At 41.6% G+C, this 21,142-nt stretch overlaps 1 protein-coding gene across 6 annotated transcripts in view; it reads right to left on the reverse strand.

The window, feature by feature from the left end:
- Mtus1 (microtubule associated scaffold protein 1) overlaps positions 1-21,142 on the reverse strand; it is a 163,550-nt gene that overhangs the window by 4,582 nt on the left and 137,826 nt on the right. For all 6 annotated transcript variants that reach the window (XM_008850842.3, XM_029554902.1, XM_029554901.1 and 3 more), the window contains 5 exons: positions 8,881-9,095; positions 7,658-7,763; positions 6,563-6,636; positions 6,343-6,435; positions 4,397-4,513 (listed from right to left, as the gene is read on the reverse strand). In XM_008850842.3, coding sequence (XP_008849064.1) covers positions 4,397-4,513; positions 6,343-6,435; positions 6,563-6,636; positions 7,658-7,763; positions 8,881-9,095 — 605 coding nt within the window. The remainder of the gene's footprint in view (positions 1-4,396; positions 4,514-6,342; positions 6,436-6,562; positions 6,637-7,657; positions 7,764-8,880; positions 9,096-21,142) is intronic.

The raw sequence follows: 21,142 nt of genomic DNA on the forward strand, positions 1-21,142 counted from the left end.
CTTCCATGGGCATTGAAGGACACAGGTGTGCTTACATACCTGAAGTTAATATACTCATGTACATACAATGAAAATATTGTCAGCTGATTACTGCTGGGTGAGGAAGAGCTGATCTTCTTAAAGTGAGGGACTCTAGACAGGCTGACTAGGCCTCAGTAGGTGAACTTGCACCGAGGAAATTCTGGGGACACTAACTTGACACAATAGGCCTTAACACAAATGACAGAATGTATGAATTCTGGGGGAGGGGGGGCTATAGGAGGGTGCCAGTGGGGATGAGGGTATAAAGATGATTAAGATTGATTGAGATGTTCTATATGAAATACACAAAAATTCAATAAAACATTTACAAAAAAAAATATTCAGGGCAAGTCAGTCAGTGAAACAACCTTCCAGAAAAATAAGTCCAGAATAAAAGAAAGAGGAGTCCTTGAAATATTTAGTGGTTGTAAAACATTCAGGATAAAAACACATACTGGGAAAACCTGGAGTTAAGGACTAGGTGGCAATTGGCCTTAAAATATTATCTCATCAACTCTTCATTTTATAGAGATAGAAACTAGACCTGAAAATGTCACAGAGCTAACTACTGTCAGAGCTAGTTCTTGCTTTGTAGACACCTTCCTCAGACTGACCAAGTGTGATGGTTAGTTTTAATTGTGAACTTGATCTAGGAAGCCTCAGTGAGGGACTGTCTGTATCAGATTGGTCTACGGGCATATCGGGGATTGTCTTGACTAAATGTGGGTGGCACCTTCTGGTAGTGGCCTGATTTAAAAAAAAAAAAAACAGAAAACATGGAAGAAGGAAAGTTTTCACTTTTGCTGCTCACTGTGCCTTCAGTCTTACTGCTGAGTTAATTATCCTGTTGCTGCTGTTGATGATCCCTACAGTGATATTGGAACTAACTTCTTCAGGCTTCTAACATGGACTGAAGACCAGGAGCTCTCCTGGAATCTTCCAGACCTTCAGTGTTTGATTGGTACTGGTGAGGCACCTAGCCTCATGGACTGAACATCTACCAGGGCTCAACCTCTTCTGTGAGAGACAGCCATCATTGGACTACTCTGACCTTATCATGGGAGCCAAACTAATAAATTCCCCCTTTTACTATATTAATTCTGCTGGTTATTTCCTCTAGAGAATGCTGACTAATACATTAAGTGTCCTAACTTCTTAAAAGGTCTACTTCTGAGTGAGTGAGTGAGTGTGTGTGTGTGTGTGTGTGTGTGTGTGTGTATTAGCAGTGTTAGCAGTGAGTTACACCTGTGCCCATCAGTACCTATCCTCCTGTGCAAACAACAATGTGATGCTGACTGATATTGTTATGATGCCTCTTGGGCATAGCAAGAAACAAAAATACTATGTATCAATAAAAACTAAAATATGCTGATACTTATACAGCCGAGTCTTTGGTCACACATCTTCTAAAAAGTTGTGATACATAAAAAGCAGATGGAGCAACAAATTATTGGCAGTATTATCTGAGTCATCACTATTTGCCTGATGTACAGAGATGTCACCCTGGCATACCCTTGGTAGGAGATACTATGTGTGCTAGGCTGGGCCTATTAATAATTGGAGCTCCTTGTGTATGCGGGCGCGCATATACACACACACACACACACATGCACACACACTCAAACTTGTGCTTCCTGGTCCATCAAGATGTGAAGAGGTGAGGAATTCCAGCTGTACGTGGCTGCTGTCGTGTTTTCATGGTGGATTCTAGAACTGGGACAGACTTAAGACATCATTCAGGAAAATTCCCTTACAGGCTTAGGAGACTTTATTCTTCACATGGGCAAGAGAGCAATCAGGAGACCAGCTGAACTGTGAACACCAGGAACTATGAAGACGATCTCAAGCTGAACTGAGAACCAAGAAGTTACATCCCTGGTCTACACTGTCACTGCCATTGATTGAGGCAGCCGAATCGTGGGGGGCTGTCCTTGTGGCTATACTCAGATCAGCTACAGTGAGCCCTTAGAGGCACATATTTGTCCAAAGAAGAGACTGTAGCTATGGCTCTCACTCTGTCTGTGCCTGCTGGCATCCTGACTTTTGCTTAAGACATTAGGTTGACAGAACATTAGCCACGGAAGTCAAGCAGAGTCTTGAAGAGGACTTTCATGTCAGATTTTCATCTATGCCATCACACATGCCTCTAGGAGTGTGAATGGCCACAAAAAGAAGCACTCCAATCATCCATGTAAACCATTCTGGTAGAGGCCCCTGGACCCACTAGCCCACCAGCATCAGCATATGAGGAAGGCCTTTTGTGACCATTCAGCCCCAGCTGAGCCACAGCCTGTCCACAGTAAGGTACCAAACAGCCACAAACCAGCTGAACTAAATGACCAACCTAACTGTGACCAAAAATGATTAAGCTCACTAAGTTTTAGGAAGTTTGTCAGACAGGTGAAAGGATAACCCACAGAAAGGATGGACTCTAAAAATATTCACATCTGACTACCTGCTTTTAGAGGGAGGTGATTCTTAAGCCCTCATATGACTATATTGGCATTACTTCAACTTATCAGGAAATTTGGGGGGAGTGCTGTTTTTTTTTCTTATATACAGTGGAGTGACTGTAACTCTCCAGCCCATCATGAGGACGTTCAAGTGTATCTTGTACTTTGACCATTTTCGCCCTCCATTACTCTCTCCTGTTCCCCCTGCTGGTCCCTATTCTCTTCTATCCAGTCCTCCTAGTTCCATGTCATATATATGTGTGTTCACAATCTAGGTTCTGCATATGAGAAAAAAACATGCCATATTTGTCTTTCTGGTTTGGCTTATTTCACTTAATATGATGATCTCCAATTCTACCAATTATTTTTCTGCAAATTATTTTTCTGCATAATTTCATTCTTCATTATGGCCAATTAAAACTCCATTGTGTATAAGAAAACAATCAGCACTCCCCAGAATTTCCTGATAAGGTGAAGTAGTATGAGGGCTTAAGCATTACCTCCCTCAAAAAAGCAGGTAATTATCTCTAGGAAACAAAGCACAGCAAAACACCAGGCTAAGCCAAACCCCCACACTCCAAACAAACAAAAAGCCAAACAGTCAAGCATGACCTCTGTGCTCCCTATTGTCCAAAACTGGCCTGGGTATGAATGAGACATTTATTCAAGGGTGAGTCATCCACAACTGGGTGGAGAAGAGGCGAGCTACAGCACTAGGCGGAAGCAAAGTGCAACAACAGCTAGGATCACTTATGCTGCTCTGCCAAACCCTGCCAGCTTGGTTAGTGTCCTGGCTTGTAGCAGCTGAGTTTCAGGATTGGCCCAAGACTGACAGTGCACACAAGGCATGTCTCTCAAACAGTGTAGGCTCATCACACACAAACATCCATTCTCTGCCCTAAAGGCTGCAAACTAAATTCTTAATTTTCAAACTGTTTGCTGTTTATCAACTGGATTAATCTTATCAATACACAATTATTTTTTAACACATACTAATTCATAAGAAGAAAGATGAAGAATTCTAATAGATTATGCCAATGAGATTAAGTTCTATATCTAACTGTCCTATGTATAACAAACTGTTCCAGGGGCTACAGAGATGGCTCAGCAGTTAAGGGCACTGGCTTCTCTGGCAGAGGACCAGGGTTCAACACCCAGCAAACACATGGCAGCTGACATCATCCTTAGCTCCAGTTCCAGGGAATCCAACGCCTTTTTCTGATCTCCACAGGTATTGTACTACACGGGTGCATGTACAGATATACAGGCAATACACTCATACACATAAAATATTAAAAAAGAAACCTTTCCAGAGTTGGCTGTATGTTAAAATATTGGTTTTTACAGTCATTAACATTTTTCCTTAGGCAAATGAAGATTCCTAGATCACTGAAATGTGAGCCTGATTTGTTTGCAGTAGTTTTTCCAAGAACTGAATCCTGCTTTCATTCCATGAAAAATAAACATTCTAGAAGGCAGCAATGAATCAGCTTTAAACAAACTTGGAAAAGAAAATGCAGCATTGACCCTTTGATGCTTTCCAAATATCTTTGAGCAGAAGTCAGCTCAACTCCACAGTTCTAAAGCTCCAAACTCAATATTCCTATATCCCAGGCAGTACCCCACTGGGCTCCATATTCCTATATTCCAGGAAGTATCCCACTGGGCTCCATATTCCTATATCCCAGGCAGTACCCCACTGGGCTCCATATTCCTATATCCAGGCAGTACCCCACTGGGCTCCATATTCCTATATCCCAGCAGTACCCCACTGGGCTCCATATTCCTATATCCCAGCAGTACCCCAGTGGGCTCCATATTCCTATATCCCAGGCAGTACCCCACTGGGCTCCATATTCCTATATCCCAGGCAACACCCACTGGGCAAGATGCCTCAACCTGCAGTCCTGAAGGAGACATACCAGCTTCTCCATTCTCATTAATTTCATGTCCTGTTGATGCAGCTTCTCATTCTTGATCTCTAACACAGCTTTCAGGCTTTCTAGTTCTTGCTCCAGATACATGACCTGAGGATTTTTCTGGAAAGGACACAGCAAGATATTTATTTCACATATCACACACTCCATACTCTTAGCATAAGGAATTTCTGACTAGACTTAGACAAACAAGTAGAAAGTGACATTCTTTTGCTTTGTTTTTGTTTTTTTGGGTCATGCTATGAAGCCTGGACTGACTTTGAACTTAAAGCAATCCTCCTGCCTCTGCCTCCCAGTGCTGGGATGACAGGCATACCCAGATAAATGTATGTTTCTTTTCTTTGTTTTCTTGAAATAGGGTCTCATTGCATAACCAAGGCTGGCCTAGAATTCATTATGCAGCCTAGGCTGGCCTTGAATTCACAGCCATCCTCTTGCCTCAGCCTCCCAGGTTCTGGGATCATAGTGGTAAGACATCATGCCTGGCTTGACATCTTACAGCAGTTTCAAAGAAGTAAATAAAAAGAGTTAAGAGCATTTTAATTTCAAAGACTTTGGTCATAATATTGAAAACAAACATTTTATTCATTTATCTGTAACAATATGGGGCAGACATTGCTTTCATCAAGTCTGTTATTAGAAACAAGAAAACTGTTGCTTCCAATATAAAAGCAGAGCTCTGGGTGGAGACTAGGCTTTCTACCAGTTCTAAACTGGTATCTGGAGAAAAGGAAACAGTAGTTCTTCTGAAGCAGGGGCAGTGTATTTGCAGGGCCCTCTGAAAAATATCAGATACAGTGATAATGTCCTGAGCCTTGGGACCTTTTAAATGATTATGTTGGCTTGGCCATACCTCTAGGGCAGCCATAACATTACCATAGAATATAGCAATGTACAATTCTTCCTAAAATGCGCACTCATGATGGGAGACACCAAGAACACAATACCCCCTCCTCCTTGCTTAGCACAAGGAAATTCAACTGAACCATTTGAACATCTGATACAAATCATCTATATATGATCTAGCTACTTCTCTGCAGCCCATCCCTGACTCTGCTCCTGTGAGTGCTCTTTTCCCTGGCCCAATGCTGAGAGGAGGAAGGCACTGGGTTTTACTGTTCCCACCTGTTCCCACCTTAGCTTTCAAGGCAGGCTGTAACAGAAGAACCCCCTTTGCATTCCAGGAAGCTCTTTACACCTGCTCCTTGGACCATCAGTGCATGGAAGTCCAAACTGCTTTTGAAATCACTGCCTTTTCTTACAAATCTTCCAGATTAGTTAGCTTTGAAAGTTTCTTGAATGTGATATTTATTTATACAAAAAGATTATTCATTCATGAAAAAGAATGATATGTGGCCACATGCTGCCACATGGATGAATCCTGACATTATGCTAAGTGAGCATGGCAATTACAGAGGGCCATGTGTCACATACTGTATGACTAAGTGTTCAGAAGAGACACATCCACAGAGCTAGCAAGCAGACTGGTAGTTACTCAGTGCAGGGGTCCTGGAGAAGATGGGGACTGACTGCTAGTGAGTACAGGCTTCCTTCTGGGGTGACAAATGCTCTGGAATTAGATCCTAGTAACTAATACACAACATTATGACATACTATATAGAAAGTAATTTGTGATTATGTAAATTTATATCACAATATGGCAGGGGGTTTTTGAAAGTAAAAATCTTGAGCTTATCATTTTTAAATTTTGTTATGCCTGTGCTCACACCACTGGATTTCAATCTGTATAACAGTTTTTAGGATTAAAAAAATCATCAGTAAGTGAAGTTGTTTTATATAATTAAAAGAAAACACTGAAAGACATGAAGGATTCTAAACCTCTATTATTTCTCTAGCTGCTGAACAATGAATTGGCTAAAAGGCGACTGAGCAGAAGAAAAGCCAGTAGCAATAGAGAACACGCAACTTACCGAATTTGCCTTCTCTTTTGATATTTTTTGTTCCTCTGATTTCAACTTTTCATTTAGAGCATCATTTTCACTCTTCAGATCATTGATTTGTTTCTAAGACATAAAGAGTGACATGTAGAAGGTCAGTTAACAAGCAGAAAAGGAGCAAAGGTACCCATAGGCATATTCTTAGTTATCTAACGCTCACCAAGTCCACACAAGTGCCGAGTGAGGGACTCACCTCTAACAATTCCTGCTTCTCATTAAGTAGATTCTCAAGGGATTTCTTTTCCATTTCATGGCTTTTCTTGATTTCTAAAAGGAAGGTATTTATTTTTTTAGTCAATAACATTCTACCTACAGTCACCGAACTATACAGATGCTGGAGATGATGCAGTTACAACTATATTATTTTATGTTTCTAAGATGCTTTTATATAAATTAAGCAATCTGTTTCCAGAATAGCCCCACTAGGTGGGTAGGGCAGAGAATTCTGGTTATGACCAGGAGCACTGATGCTCAAAGAAACCAAGAAAAACTCAGACAGCTCAGAACGAAGGGGTAGGTAGTGGCTCAAAACATAGGTTTGGATTCCAGACTTCAAGACCCCAGTGCTCCTTTCAATTTGCTCTTCCAGAAGCAAGTAGAGGTCTACAATTAAGCTCATTCCATGCAGGAAGAAAGAAAACAATGTTTGCTAAATGTCTATGGGAGTGAGTCACTTTCATCCATCACCATCTCTGCTGCCACAAAGCTCAATCTTTCATGTGAGAAGAATCCTCACTAAAGGTCACGTAGTTAGCTCCTCCCATACAACCGGATGCTACTCTGGAGGCTGAAGCTCACAGCAAAGACTGCTGTGAAGGAAATGGCTTCTTGCTCCTTCCCTTCCACATCAACCTCTCCAATAATGGCAAGTGAGGTAACAACAGATGATCCTTTCCTTATCCATCAAGTTCCACCTGGACCCACCACAGTCCTGGTGTGCAAGAGTGCTTAAGTGTGGAATCTTGACACTGGCCGGTTTATACACCGACACCTTGAACTTCCCATGGCCTAAAGGAATAAACACCACCACTACCACAAAAAGGCCTTTAGAATTTTTAGAAGGTCATCCTGTTTCCTAATGGCCTGGCATGTATGACGAACCATTATTTGCATCCTTAAGGGAAAAGGGGCACCCATTAACAATGGGCAATGCTAAAAGAAACCAAGAAGATTCTCAAGAGAATGCCATAGGGCGTTCTCTGGAAGGAAAGTTATAAATCATTTCCGTTTGAATAAATATCATGCTTTTCCATTACATTTCTATTTAAATAGCAAAAAGCATCCTTGCCTGAAAGGGAGGTTTCATAGGCCTTCTTTAGCAATTCCACTTTCTCTGAGTGGCTAGCTTCAATTTCCAGCTTAGAGGTTTCATGGGCAGCATTTAAGTTGTCAAACTGTAAGAAACAAAATCAATCATGTACCAGTCAAGCCAAAAGTGCTAAGTCAAATAGAGCAGTAGCTACATCAGGAGATTTCACCCATGGGCTTGCACCACATTCAAAGGTACCTAACACATGTGAAGATCAGTCCACCCTGTCTTGCCCGTCCCACAGCCCTACTCCATCCTCCCCAGGAACCCCAGCTCTACAGGGTCCACTATTGGCCATGGCTAAGTCCATCACAAGGAGTGAGGCTGCGTTTCACAGTGGTAGCTCACCCTAGCCCCATGCCTGTCACCCTAACCACTCTACCCTCAGGCCCAAGCATGTCTAGAATAAAGCAGGAATGATGTAGATATTTGCTGAATGAAATACTAAGCTGAAAAGGGAACAAGGAAATTAAGGTTCTAAAAAAAAAAAAACAAACCAATGGTTTAGCAGCCCAACACCAGAATGCTTCCAAACAGATTATTTCTGGGTAGTGAGTGGATGGGATACTTGAATTTCTTCTTCTTTTTAAAATTTCTTTTCTTTTTTTGGACGGGGGAGGTAGTGATGGATTGAACTCAGCGCCTTGAACATGCTTGGCAAGTACTCACTCTACCTCTGAGCTACATCTCTGGAACTTTTACTTTTTGTTCTGAGTCAGAGCCTCCTTATGTTGCCCAGTCTCCATCTACAGCACAGGTAGGCCTTGGACAAACAGCTGGAGGGATTACCTGCCCTCCCCCCAGTTTGTTTGTTTCTCATACTGGAGATTGTGTATTGGAGACTGAATCTAGGGCCTGTGCATGCTCAGAATATCACTACCACTTAGTCACATCCTCAGCCTTATTTATTTATTTATTTATTTTGAATTTTCACTTTTATTTTAAATCAGGGTCTCACCAAGTCTCCCAAGCTGGCCTTGAACTTATTATGCGGCCAAGGCAGGCCTTAAACCTATAATTCTTCTACCTTAGCTTCCAAGTGTTGGATCATAAGCATGCACCACCATGCCTGGCTACTTTCCTACTAACTCAATACACTGCATTGCTTTGATCATAGGAAAAAAGAAAAAAAATCAATCTGAAAAGCTTCTTCCCCAACTGAAGTAAAAGACAAGGACTGCGAATAGTGACTAGGCACAGACCTGCTCTTGCAGCTGTGTTTTATACTTCTCTGCCTCCTCAATGTAAATGTTCTGAAGCTTTTCACACTCCCCAGTGTAGAATTCCTTCAGCTGATTCTCTAGCTCCGTTCGGTCGGTCTGGTGCTGTTGGTTCAGCTTCTGGACAAATCCTTCATACGCTGTTTGCAACTCATTCCTGGATTTCTCTAACTTCTCACAGGTGGTTGAAGCAGCAACTAAAAGGAGATAAAAGGAAGAGTCTCAGTTCACCCAGTGTCAGAAATTTATACATTTACACATAGCTGTGGTGACTCTGAAGGCATAAACACAACAGCATGTTATGTGTGTTGTAACTAGTGCTGCAGTTCAGATATGAATTCAAAGGTCCATGGGCTAAAGGCTCCCCAGCCCACAGTGCCACTGTGAGGTGGTGAACCAGAGGTTTTAGGTCACTGGGTATATACACTTGGAAGGGATAGTGGGATGCTGCCCCTTCCTTCTTCTCTCTTTCATTTCCCTGTCATGTAGTGAACATTTTTCTCAACCCTGTGCTTGCTCCTATTATGATGTGTACCTCACCACTGGCACAACTGATCATGGACTGAAACCTCCAAAACTGTGATCCTGGTCAAACCTTTCCTTTTTATAAGTTGGCTATCTCAGGTATCTTGTTATAGTAATGGAAAGTTGGCTAACAGAACCAGGCTTCTATGCATAATAGTTGTAACAAGTGGATTGTGAAAAGAGGAGAGAATAAACTGATAGGGGGAAAAAAACCAAATAAGCATAAAACACCCCCAAAACTGACTACTGGGCTGTAAGAGAAGTACTTGAGTAAAGCTGGATTTCTTAGGAAAGATCACTCTTTTGTATGATGACCATCAGTAAAAGTGGTCACAGACATAACAATTCCAGGCTGGCCAAGACATTTCTAATGACAGGTGATGTCACCTATGACCTGCAGAGGCAAAAGCTAAGACACACAAGCACAGGAATGATCAGACAGAAGAAACAAGTGCATTTTCAGTTTGTATTTAAACATGAGCTACTCTAAATGTGTTATTCAAATACATAGCAGTAAACACAAAAGTATTGGAACATACTGAAGAAAAAAATCACTGTAGCATAAAAATTTTAGCGATGAAGACACATTTTAAAACCTAAATATAGGGCTGGAGAGATGGTTCAGCAGTTAAGAGCACTGGCTGCTCTTACAGAGGACATGGGTTCAAGTCCCAGCACCCACATGGTGGCTGACAACCATCTCCAGTTCCAGTGGGATCCAACACCCTCTTCTGGTCTCTGAAGACAGACATTGTACAACTTGGGTGCACTTACATACATGCAGGCAATATACTCATACACATAAATCATCAAAAACAAAAGACTAAATATAATATGACTATATTGAAAAGTTGATATATTTTTTAAAGGCAGAGTAGTTTGATACATATAATTTAAAATTGGAGCACCCTAACTCCTCACCACTACAAAAGCTGGAATTACAATCTAACATGCTGAAAAGCATACATGACACAGATGTACACACACTGCAGTGAACCCTAGAAGATCTGAATTTTCTCAGGAAGCTTGAATTCAATTTTGCAGACCTCCCACACCCTTGTGCAAACACAAGCCAATAGAACACTACTGGGAAGTTGAAAGACACAAGATCTCCACATTCTCGAGTGCCCGTTAACATGAAATAGTTAGCAGTAAATCAGTTAAATTAATCCCTAACTGTGTTTTGGTGAAAAACACGCATTTAAGGAGTTATGAAAGGAAAATAATTATGATGGCAGAGAAGCAGACAGTTCAAATCACTAATTATTTTACCTAAGGAATGTGAAACTGGCAGGTTTCTGGGATGAATTTTCTAAAACGATGTGAACCTGTTTCTTTGGGAATATGCCATATGACAGTAGAAATAACCAGTCATGTGTCCCCCCAAATCAGTATTCTTTGACAAGAAAGAGAGAGCATTTTGAAACATAGTATGGGTAATGTCTGTCAAAGAGAACCTTCTGACAGACATTAAAATAAGAAAAAAGGAAAAGAAGAAAAATCCAAGAATATTAACTAAGTGCTGTCACTTGGACCCAAGATCCATATGTTAAAGGCTCCTACTTTTGCACTATAGGGAAGTGGAACTTGTGGGACACGGAGCCTAGTGAGAAGTCTTTAGGCCACTGGGTATACGACCTCATTGTGAGAACTCTCTTTCACTTCTCAGCCATGGGGGGTGAGAGGTTCTGCTCTGCAACACATGGCTTCCATCATGTGCTGCTTTGCTCAAAGCAATGGGGCCAGGTAGCCATGGACCGCAACCTCTGAAACTGTGAGCCAAAACAAACACTTCTCTCTGTAAGTTAATTACCTCAGGTATTTATTAATTACCTCGGGTATTTATTAAATAACAGAGTTGATCAACACAAAGAGAAAGAAACTAACATTAAAACAAAACTCATTAGTTAATACCCAAACTCATTAGCTGATACAGAAAGGGACTCCATACATGTTATCAGTGCCACAGAAGCGCTATGAGAATGTGAGTTTTAAATGCAAAAACAAAGAAACTAACATACAGAGAGGGAAAATAAAATTCCTAGAGGCACAGAGCTAGCAAATGGTGGTGGACTAGATTTTGGGAAGTAGTCTGCACTCATTCTGTGTGCACCCCAGGCCTGTACCCCTTCCACCCCCTCTGAGATGCCCTTTGCACCAGGAGCTGGTGAGGTGCAGAAAGTCTCTCTCTTGCTATTGAGAATGCCCCCCAAATAAGAAACAATACTGAGCAGAGCTTACAGGCCTGTAAGTGCTACCCAAGTTTATCCAGTCAGGATGGACTAGAAAGTTTGGTCAGATCTATAAACTAATTTTTAAAACACTAGTAAAATGGGCAAAATACAAAGATAACTAGTTTTACTGAAGTACATGTGTGTATGTGTATGGTGCGGGGGACTGAACCCAGGGTTGGACATGCTAGGTGAGTGCTCTACAACTAAGCTACAATCTTAGCGCTGGTTTCAGTAAGTTCTAAGCATATAATTAAGGATCATCAAGTACATTTTCACTGCTGAACAACCACCACCAGCATCTATCTGTAACTTTTTCCTCCAGGACTCCGTACTGATAACTCTATATCCCACCTCCCAAGACTCTGGAAAAACCCCCATTCTGCCCTCCTTCTCTGAGCTTGATTTCTCTAGGAACTTCATGCCTAGAATAATGCAGTACTTTTTTTAAAAAGTAATTAATTTTGTTCTTTGATAATTTTACACATGTGCATCATGCAATCTAATTATCCATCCCGCCTGCTCCTCCCTCCCTCCCCGGTCAGGCCCCTCCTCTCTTCAGTACTTGTCTTTCTACTCTGACGGACTGGCAAAGCATTTTCTATAGACCTTTTCCATATAAAAATGTGATGCACACAAGGAAACTTAAGCTTTCCAGTCAGGAAAAGCTTGATTTTATAAGCCTTTTCACTTAATCCTTTTGGAATTTCAGACTTCAGGAAATAAAACAAAAACAAAAACCAAAAAAACATGATCAGGCTCATCCCATACTCTCTACATCAGACACAGAAGCATCTAAGTAAACCCAACCAATCAGGAATAAACTGAGAGAGCCTGTCTCCATACGAGGGGCCCAAACAGCTTGTAAGTGAAGGCTAACAGTACACTACACCTGTCAGATTTTCATGCATTTGCTTATAATAAAACTGTCAGTTAAAAAAAGTAGTTTTTATTTAATGTGTATGAGTATATTGCCTGCATGTATGTAAGTTGTACCCATGTCATGCAATGCCTGTGGAGATCAGAAGAGGGCAATGGATTCCCCAGAACTGGAGTTACTACAGGCGGTTGTTAGCTGCCTTGTGAGTGGCTGGGAATTGAACCTGGGTCCTCTCCAAGAGCAGCCAGTGTTCTTAACCACTGAGTCATTTCTCCAGCCCCTACTGTCAGTTTTAATAAATAATTATAGTATATCAGAGTTTAACATCAAATAGGATATACAGAAGTCCTTTCACATTAACCACTGGATAGGGCTGTTTCCTATGTTTAAAAACTCAGAGAAGTCCAAACAGTGTGCAGTTTTGCTGGCTACTGTGAGTGAGGTAATGGGAGGACAGATGGGAGGGGAGAATAGGTAAACAGAAGGAAGGAAAGGAGAGATCAGATGGGGGAGTGGATGGCTAACTGCTGCTACTCCAGCATCCAAAGGGCAGGCCCGGCCCCAGACAGTGACCTCAGCCTGCAGCTGTGCGGAGGCTTCTGATCTGTTTACTGAGCTGTAGTAGTCCAGAACAGCTGGCCTACCAGCCTCACTCACACAAATGGCTTCAGTTTGAACCAATTCGCCTGGGTCCTTAAGGAAACACTGATTTGGCAGAGAGACTCTTGAACTATTTTTTTTTAAAGGATGTTCATGTAAACGTTTTAGTAAGGGCTCTCAGAGTACACCTGGTCTGCTGGGGCATACTTTATATTTACGGTGGAGAAATAAAGACTTCATCCCACAAATTTAGGCTGTGGATTTCCCCCATTTTTTCATGGTATGTAGGGTTCCAGGGCCACCTGTGCTGCCTCCTGACCTGAACTTAGTTGCTCTCTTCTTGTTTCTTTGCCAGAGTTCCAACTGCTTTCAGTTCATTTGACAAGCAACAAAGCCAAAACCAAACACAAAGTCTTTCAAGATTGGGAATGAGTAAATGTGGTCTTTCCCCATACTGACTGGAGAAGCTGATTTATTAAAGAAGTTACTACATGAATAGAAAAATCTACCAAATCAAAGGCATCCTATGTCCTTGTCTTTTTGTTTTGGGTTTTTGTTGTTGTTTGTTTTTTAAAGACAGGGTCTCCCAGTAGCTCCAGGTCCTGGAATTTGCGATGTAGACCAGGCTGGCCTCGTGAGATCAACCTGCTTTGCCTCCCAAGTTCTTGTATTAAAGGCATGTGGTACTATGCCCAGCATGTTTTTGTTTGAGGCAGGATCTTACTATATATCCCCAGCTGCCCTGGAACTCACTATGTAGACCATCCCAGGCTGGTCCCAGTCTCACAGAGATCCTCTTGCCTCTGCCTCCTAAGTACTGGGATTTTATGTCCTTGCTTTAATCATTCTATTAGCTGAGTTTTAAAGCACCGGTATGATTAAGCACAGCAAAAGATCACTGTAGGAGAGCTTCATAGTGGGTCTGGAGAGATGGCTCAGCAGTGAAGAGCACTGGCTGCTCTTGCAGAGGACCCAGGTTCAATTCCCAGCACCCACATGACAGCTAACAACCATCCATAAGTCCAGTTCCAGGGGAACTCAATGCCTTCTTCTGACCTCCGTGGGCACTGTGTAACATGGGTGTGCTTATACACATGCAGGCAATACACTCACACTCTCTCTCACACACACACACAAATAGAAATAATAAATAAAAAATACAGCTAGATATGGTGATGCACACATGGTATTGCTCTATTTAGGAAGTTATGGTAAGAGGATACTGAGTTCAAGACAAGTCTGGGTTAAATAGAGGAGTTCAAGGCCAGCTTAGCAAGACCCTCTCTCAAAAAGACCAAGAATGGTAGCTGTATATAGCTCAGTGGCAGAGTATGTGTTCAGCATGCACAAGGACCTGTGTTCAATCTTTACTGCCATAGAAAAAGAAAAAGCTTTCAGACTGAAAAAAGAAAGTTATTGACTCGTTTACAAAATAATTTCTAAGACGTGAGTCCAAGTTGAAGAGCAGAAGTTGGTATTTTCACTCTGAGATGACCCAGCCTTGAGAACTTCAGGCCAAGGCCAAAAAAACTGGGAGCATTGCCTGGCCAGCTAAATCACAGCCATCTGAGTGAAAAGTTACACCACAAGGAGTGGAGGGAGGCCGGCTTTGTTCTCACACAGTCATTTGGATGGCATCTAGGGGAGGCACCACTGTACAGCCAAATTGAACCTTGTGAAAGCAGGACCAGATTAATCTCAGCCCTTCACCAGTTATCCCTGCAGAGGGGAAGTGGAGCCCTTACCTAATTAGTCCTCAGGGAGCTTTGCAAGGCCGGGGTGGGGGGCAGTTAGACTGATTATTTCCATCTCCTAGAGACAAATTTCCTTTTGTTGACTGATAAATGTTCTATTATGGAGGAAAACATTACACAGCCATGGTCTGAAAAACATTAAATATTCTTTTGAAATGATACAGAGCCCTCTTCTTATGAGCAACATGCTTCATAGGGGACAAGCAGCATTATTTTAAGGCCCAAGAACATAAGCATGCTAACAGAACAGAGCCAGAACACTCTGGTTCCAACCTCACCACCCATTACCTACCATGTGATTTGTGCATATTCCTTAAGCTCTGTAAGCCTACATTTCCTCAGTTTTAAAATGAAGATAATACTGGTGCCTTCTCTATGGAATTAAATATGATAACACATGTGAAGTCTTTGGCCCTGTGCCTGACCATTTAAACATGTGATAAATGTTACTGTTATTACTAGAGGATTTGAAAGTGCCTGAAGATTCCTCAAAGATATACCTGGAGTTCAAAACAGACTATCAGCTATATTTTCATATATTTGTATATATACATACTTATATATGTATATATGTTCAAAACAGGGAAATAGGATAACTCCATCCTCTAACTGCAGAGCTCACTTCCCAGATGCTTAAGAGAAACTTGGTTGTGTGTGGAGTCTCTTCTAGATTCCCTTTCTCTGCACTACTGTACAGTAGGACTGTTTCCATAAAACACCATCTTCCTGAGCTTCCTAAGATCACCATGGCCAGGCTTGTTGACTGCTGACACTTGCATAGGAGGGGCAGGGAGAATCCAGGACCCTCACCTGAGTACCCAGCCACACCCCCCAACCCCTGTTGACAGATGGCCTGGGGGAAGGGCTAGAGTACACAGGCTGGGGAAGACGAAGGGAGGCTGTCGCTACCATTTTATGTAGCTATGAGAATGCCATCGCCCATGTTGGGGTGAAGAGCTTCTGCTGTGGCCTTAGGAGAGGAGCACCCATACTCCTATCAGTACGTAAACCCTTACTCACTGCTCTGTGAGTAGCCCCAATAAACTCACTGGTTTCCCAGAGTGCATTTTGGTGGAATCATATTGCGGTTTGTCATTGGGACCAAAAGAGGAGGATGTGGATGTTGTTTACATCCCCCTCCCCCACAAAAGAATTTGAGCAACAACTATATATAAGGGAAATGAGATTCGTGGTTCCAACTTGGCATGCCTGCTTTCGGTCTCCTCTCAGTCTCTCTCACTGGCCTCCCTGGAACCAGCTACCTGCTCTTAGTTCTGAGTCAAAGCCTTTACCCCTTTCTTTCTTCGGTACTGCATCGATATGATTCTCACATAAAACAAAACTTTCTCATCTTACTTCTCCTGTACCCCAGTCCCAGAAACCCAAAAAGAGACACGGCCTTCTACCATGATTATTTCATAGGATTACTCTATGGAGAGAAGTCTTATGACACACTTCAAGGGCAAGTGGGTCTAATCAGTTAGTTTTAAAACTGGAGATACAACTAAACAAAGTAATCAAGGAAAAGTGGGACCCAGATTACCTGACCAAGAGGCATTTCTGACATTTTGGACTTCTTTGGTAAAGGGTCCTAATTAGCAAGGCAAGAAGAAAAATACCACCTGTTCCGTTGGCCTTATAGTTTAGTGGGAGGCATTGTTGTACACTGTAGAGCAAGTCTTGAAGATTGGGGGTGATCACCTAGGCTTAAGAGCTTCAGATTTTGCTTCTCCAAAGGTACTTTTTCACAAAACCAAGTAATCTGCCATACACATGGTAGACAAGGGACTCCTCTAAATTTCAAAATTAGCTCTAAATGGCTGATTGCTCTTGTGTGTGATATCCATAAATCTATGTGAACCAATTTTCAAAAATCTCCCACTAATCAGAACTTGTGCAGAATTGACTTTTTATAAAATCAACTCTCCCCAAAATAATACCACTCTACCTTTAAATCTTGGTTGAGACTCTGAAAAGGGCTCTCAAGTTCATTTTTTTTTCATGTAGTAGTGTGAGTTGATAAATAGGCACCATCAGAAATCTCATTGTACAAAAGGGAACTGGGATGGTGGGCCTAAATTGAGACCTCGAACCCCCTGAGTTCCAATCATAGAACTATGAACAGGATCTGACTGACCAATTTCCTAATTTAAGATTCAAAAGGAGATGTTAATTCAGACATGTAGTGTGCACCTAGGAGAACTACAGTTCAATTCCACTGTGTAGCCTCTGAAGAGAGTGCAAGTCAAGGCAGGTGAAAAACCATGTTCCCCACCCTCTCTTTCCTACAGTGATGAGTTGTGATGAAGGCTTATGGGCAGGTAGGTTGTAATCTGGCTCTGTCAGTCTATCTCCTGCCTTCTGACAGAGGTGCCAGCTGGGCTTTGACTGAGCCACCAAGTTCCCTGCCAATGCTCTTCCTCCCACTCCAGGACCCATCTGAAAAGGCTTTGGCTAGTTTCATCTCATGCACTGGCCAATGACAGACTGCAAAACAGATGTTCTCCTTGTCCAAAGAGCAGACATTCCACATATAAATGAAAACATCTAGGAATTAAAGTGGACCAGAGACCAAAGCAAGGCTGGAAACCTGACAGTGTGTCCTACGAGTCAGGCCTGAGAAAAAGGAGTTCCAATGTAAAACAATTTTTGTTTCGACCAAAACAATACATGCAAAGTTAATAACCAAGTGACTTCCAGTCAGGCGCTAACTATTCTGTCCTACCTCCTTCTTGGAAACTCATTTTTAGGGCACAAGAATCAACTGAGCTGGTCAAAGTCCTTGGCATGCATAAACTTTGGAAGTCTGTTTCTCTGTTGTAGAATGCTTACTTAATTTCTATATAGCTTTCCACATAAAAGCAAGAACATTCTAGATAGCATGGTATCAGGGTGTAGTCCCAGGTACACCTGTGTCAGAATCACCTGCATGATAAACATGCAGATTCCTGGACTCCATCCCAAACCAAATGAGTCAGAATCAGTGAATGTGAGAAGTGGGCGTCTGCACTTGCACCGGTCTGTTTCCACTCACAGTGTAGGTTGAGAACCACTGCTCAGATATGTGACACGGAGCTTGGTAAATCAGAAGTTGAGAGTCTTGAGTTAGGACAAAGACCAGAACAAGAAAGAATGCTCAGTGGGTTCTCAAAACAGATATCACTGGTGATACTTTGCATACCTGTAGGTGAAGGAGCATGGCCTTTTACTTATAAATAGAGTGGCCAAAGTCCAAATTTAGATGTGGAGAAGAAAGGAATGACTGAAGTTATCAACGCCTTCAAATTACTCAACAAGATGAAGAACTCTTGGTGGATTTTCATTACACTGTTATTCTATTTTTTCAAAAATTATTTGAAATTAACTATAAAGAGTATTAAAATTCCTTTAAATATATAGCCTTGTTAAACCAGAGTTATAGCCAGAACTGAAACGGTGAAAAAAATTACACATTCCACAAGGTGTGAGGTATGAGGTTCATAGACACTGGTAAGTGCTGATTAGACGATTGTACACTGCTTTTGACAAGTTACTTTTTTAGTAGGTAAGAAGATATTTTAATTTAGCAGTAGCATACTTCTTAAACCTTTGACTGGCAAAGGATTACAAAAGTGGTTATCAATGCATGTTATTGTTGATTTCAAATGATTTCCCAATATTTTACCAGGTTATATGAAGCATTGCCAGTTGGGACTGACAGGAGTTTGGTAGTCTCGTCATCTTGGGTTCTCATCCAAACTCTGTTTTGAGCTGCTTGGTATTAGGAAAGAAACATAATTTTTGAGCCTCAATTCCTTTTTTCAGAAGATACAAACTACTTAGAGATGAGTGTTGCTTATTAGGAATGACATGGGCTCAGAAAATGTCACGGACACCTATTACGGCTTTTCAGGACTTCAGGGGTGTTTAGTACAGTCAGCGTTAAAATCTCATTTCATTTATGAAATAGAAACAATCAGGGCTAATTCATAAAAAGATATGAGGCTTATCTAACTTTTTATGGCTAAACATAATTTTGAAATAAATATCTTTCTTCAGGGTGGGGATCTGGCTCAGTGGTAGAGTGCTTGCCTAGCATGTGTAATGGGCTCCAATCCCACACACAACAACAAAAAGCAAGCCGACTTTTGCCTTTATTTAAAAGAAAAATGTGATTCTAAGGACTACCATTAATGAAAAGTAACAGAAATCTCAAGAAGAGATGATGATGATGGTGGTGCTGGTGATAGGCCTCTACACACCAGTTTCTATTTAATATGACTCTAGAAAGAGTCAGAATGACATACCCCCTTTCTAGAGGCAAAAAGTTGCTGAGACTGTTGACAGATTTAACTATAAACTACTGCAAAGATTGATACAATGATCTGCTGAATCACTGCAATCGTCAGACAGCACTTTCAAGAGAATTACACCTTGCCTTTATCATTACTCATTCCAAGAGATAGAAATATCAGTTAAAAAATAGTTCATAGGACAATGTTTATGCACAAACTTCTGCACACTACAAGGAAAAAGCCATCTTTCCCTGTCACCATCTTTGGTTACAAAATCCACTCATTTACTCAGCCGTGCACTGGTATGAGCCAAGCACAGGTGGTAGCCTGCACAGGAACGAGATATACTAACTTTGCCTTTGAAGAGACCCCAGCTTTAGATGGTGGAAAGAGGTATATAAATAGTTATAAGAACAAAGAATGTGTACTAGGTATCCTGATGGGTGTATGAAAAGGTGAAATGACCTGTTTGAAAGATTTGGGCAAAATTCAACTGAAGCAAGATGTTTCAACAAGGACGTAAAAATGAAGAGTTTGTGAAGCGAGAGTAAAGGGAGGTAGGAGGAAGAAGAGGCACTTCAGCAGACATAACAGCATGCAAAAGAGCTGGGCTGCGATATGGAGAGACCATAGCTGGGACCTGCAGGAGAAGAGATGTGAAGAGACAGCATCCAGACACAAGATCAGGTTGAAAGATATGCTTTAAGATATGTGGACTTCATCTCAAAATAGATTCATTTGACATTTGCCAAAAATGTTTAGCAGAAAGCCAGCATGGTGGTACACACCTGTAGAACCAAGATCTAGGAGGATGAGGCAAGAAGATTATAAGGTTGAGGTCAGCCTAGGCTACAGAGTGAGACTCTACCTCAAAAATCAAAGAAAGCCCACTAGATGCACATGCCAGATTTATAAGTACAGTCCGTTGGGGCCTGTGGAGAAGAGAGACGTGGCCTGATGGCAAGGTAATGCGTTGGGCGGCCGTGGCAATGTCATTCATGAAAGAAATTATGGCTAAAGACTGCTGAGGAAGGATGGAGCTGAGCAAGCCGTAAGACAGACTGATATGCATATAGATAACATTATTCTATAAGGAGTATGATTCAGTGGCTAGACTGGGTGGTAAATGACTCAGTGCCTCCCTGCTGATGCATAGATTTTGCAGAATGGGTTTGAATGAGGAGATACTGCAGAAGGTTTAGGAAGCAACGGGCTGTGCAGGAGAAAATGATCTCACTGGACTGGCTTACCCAAAGGCAGGGCGACTCAGGAAGCATACCCCCTGCAAGCCATCATCATATGGCCTTAGTGGTAAACCATTCTGTTGCCTGTCCCATAGTCATTAAACATGACCACAGCATAGACTTGAAGTAATGTGGAAAAGTGCTGGGCTTGATAAAAGGATCCACACATATTATAGAGAAATATGTGTGCACCTCAAGAGTATGGTGCTGTGTGAAAGAGGTCAGACATCAACACAAGCACACTACCTTTTCCATTTATTTAAAATTCTAGATGCTTAGTGATCAGGCTTAGCGGAAGTCATGATGATGGTAGTTATTTCATGCAGAAGGGACTGCTGTATAGCATCATCTTATTAAAAGGACTTGGAATTTAAAAGGATTTGGTGCTCGGAGCCATATATGAGAGAGAACATACATCGTTTGTTTTTCTGAGTCTGTGTTACTTCACTTAGTATAACTGTTTCTAGATCCATCCATTTTACCTGCAAATTTCATTATTTCATCTTTCTTTACTGCTGAATAGAACTCCATTGTGTAAATATACCACATTTTTGTTAACTACTCGTCAGTTGAGGGGGACTTAGGTTGCTTCCATCTCTTAGCTATTGTGAAAAGAGCAGCAACAAACATGGTTGTATACGTGTCTCTACAACAGGATGAGTCTTTTGGATATATGCCAAGGAGTGGTTATAACCAGGTCATATGGTAGGTTCATTTTTAGTTTTTTAAGAGTTCT

The sequence above is a fragment of the Nannospalax galili genome, unplaced genomic scaffold, assembly GCF_000622305.1.
Source record: "Nannospalax galili isolate Female #2095 unplaced genomic scaffold, S.galili_v1.0 scaffold1025, whole genome shotgun sequence".
Lineage (NCBI taxonomy): Eukaryota > Metazoa > Chordata > Mammalia > Rodentia > Spalacidae > Nannospalax > Nannospalax galili.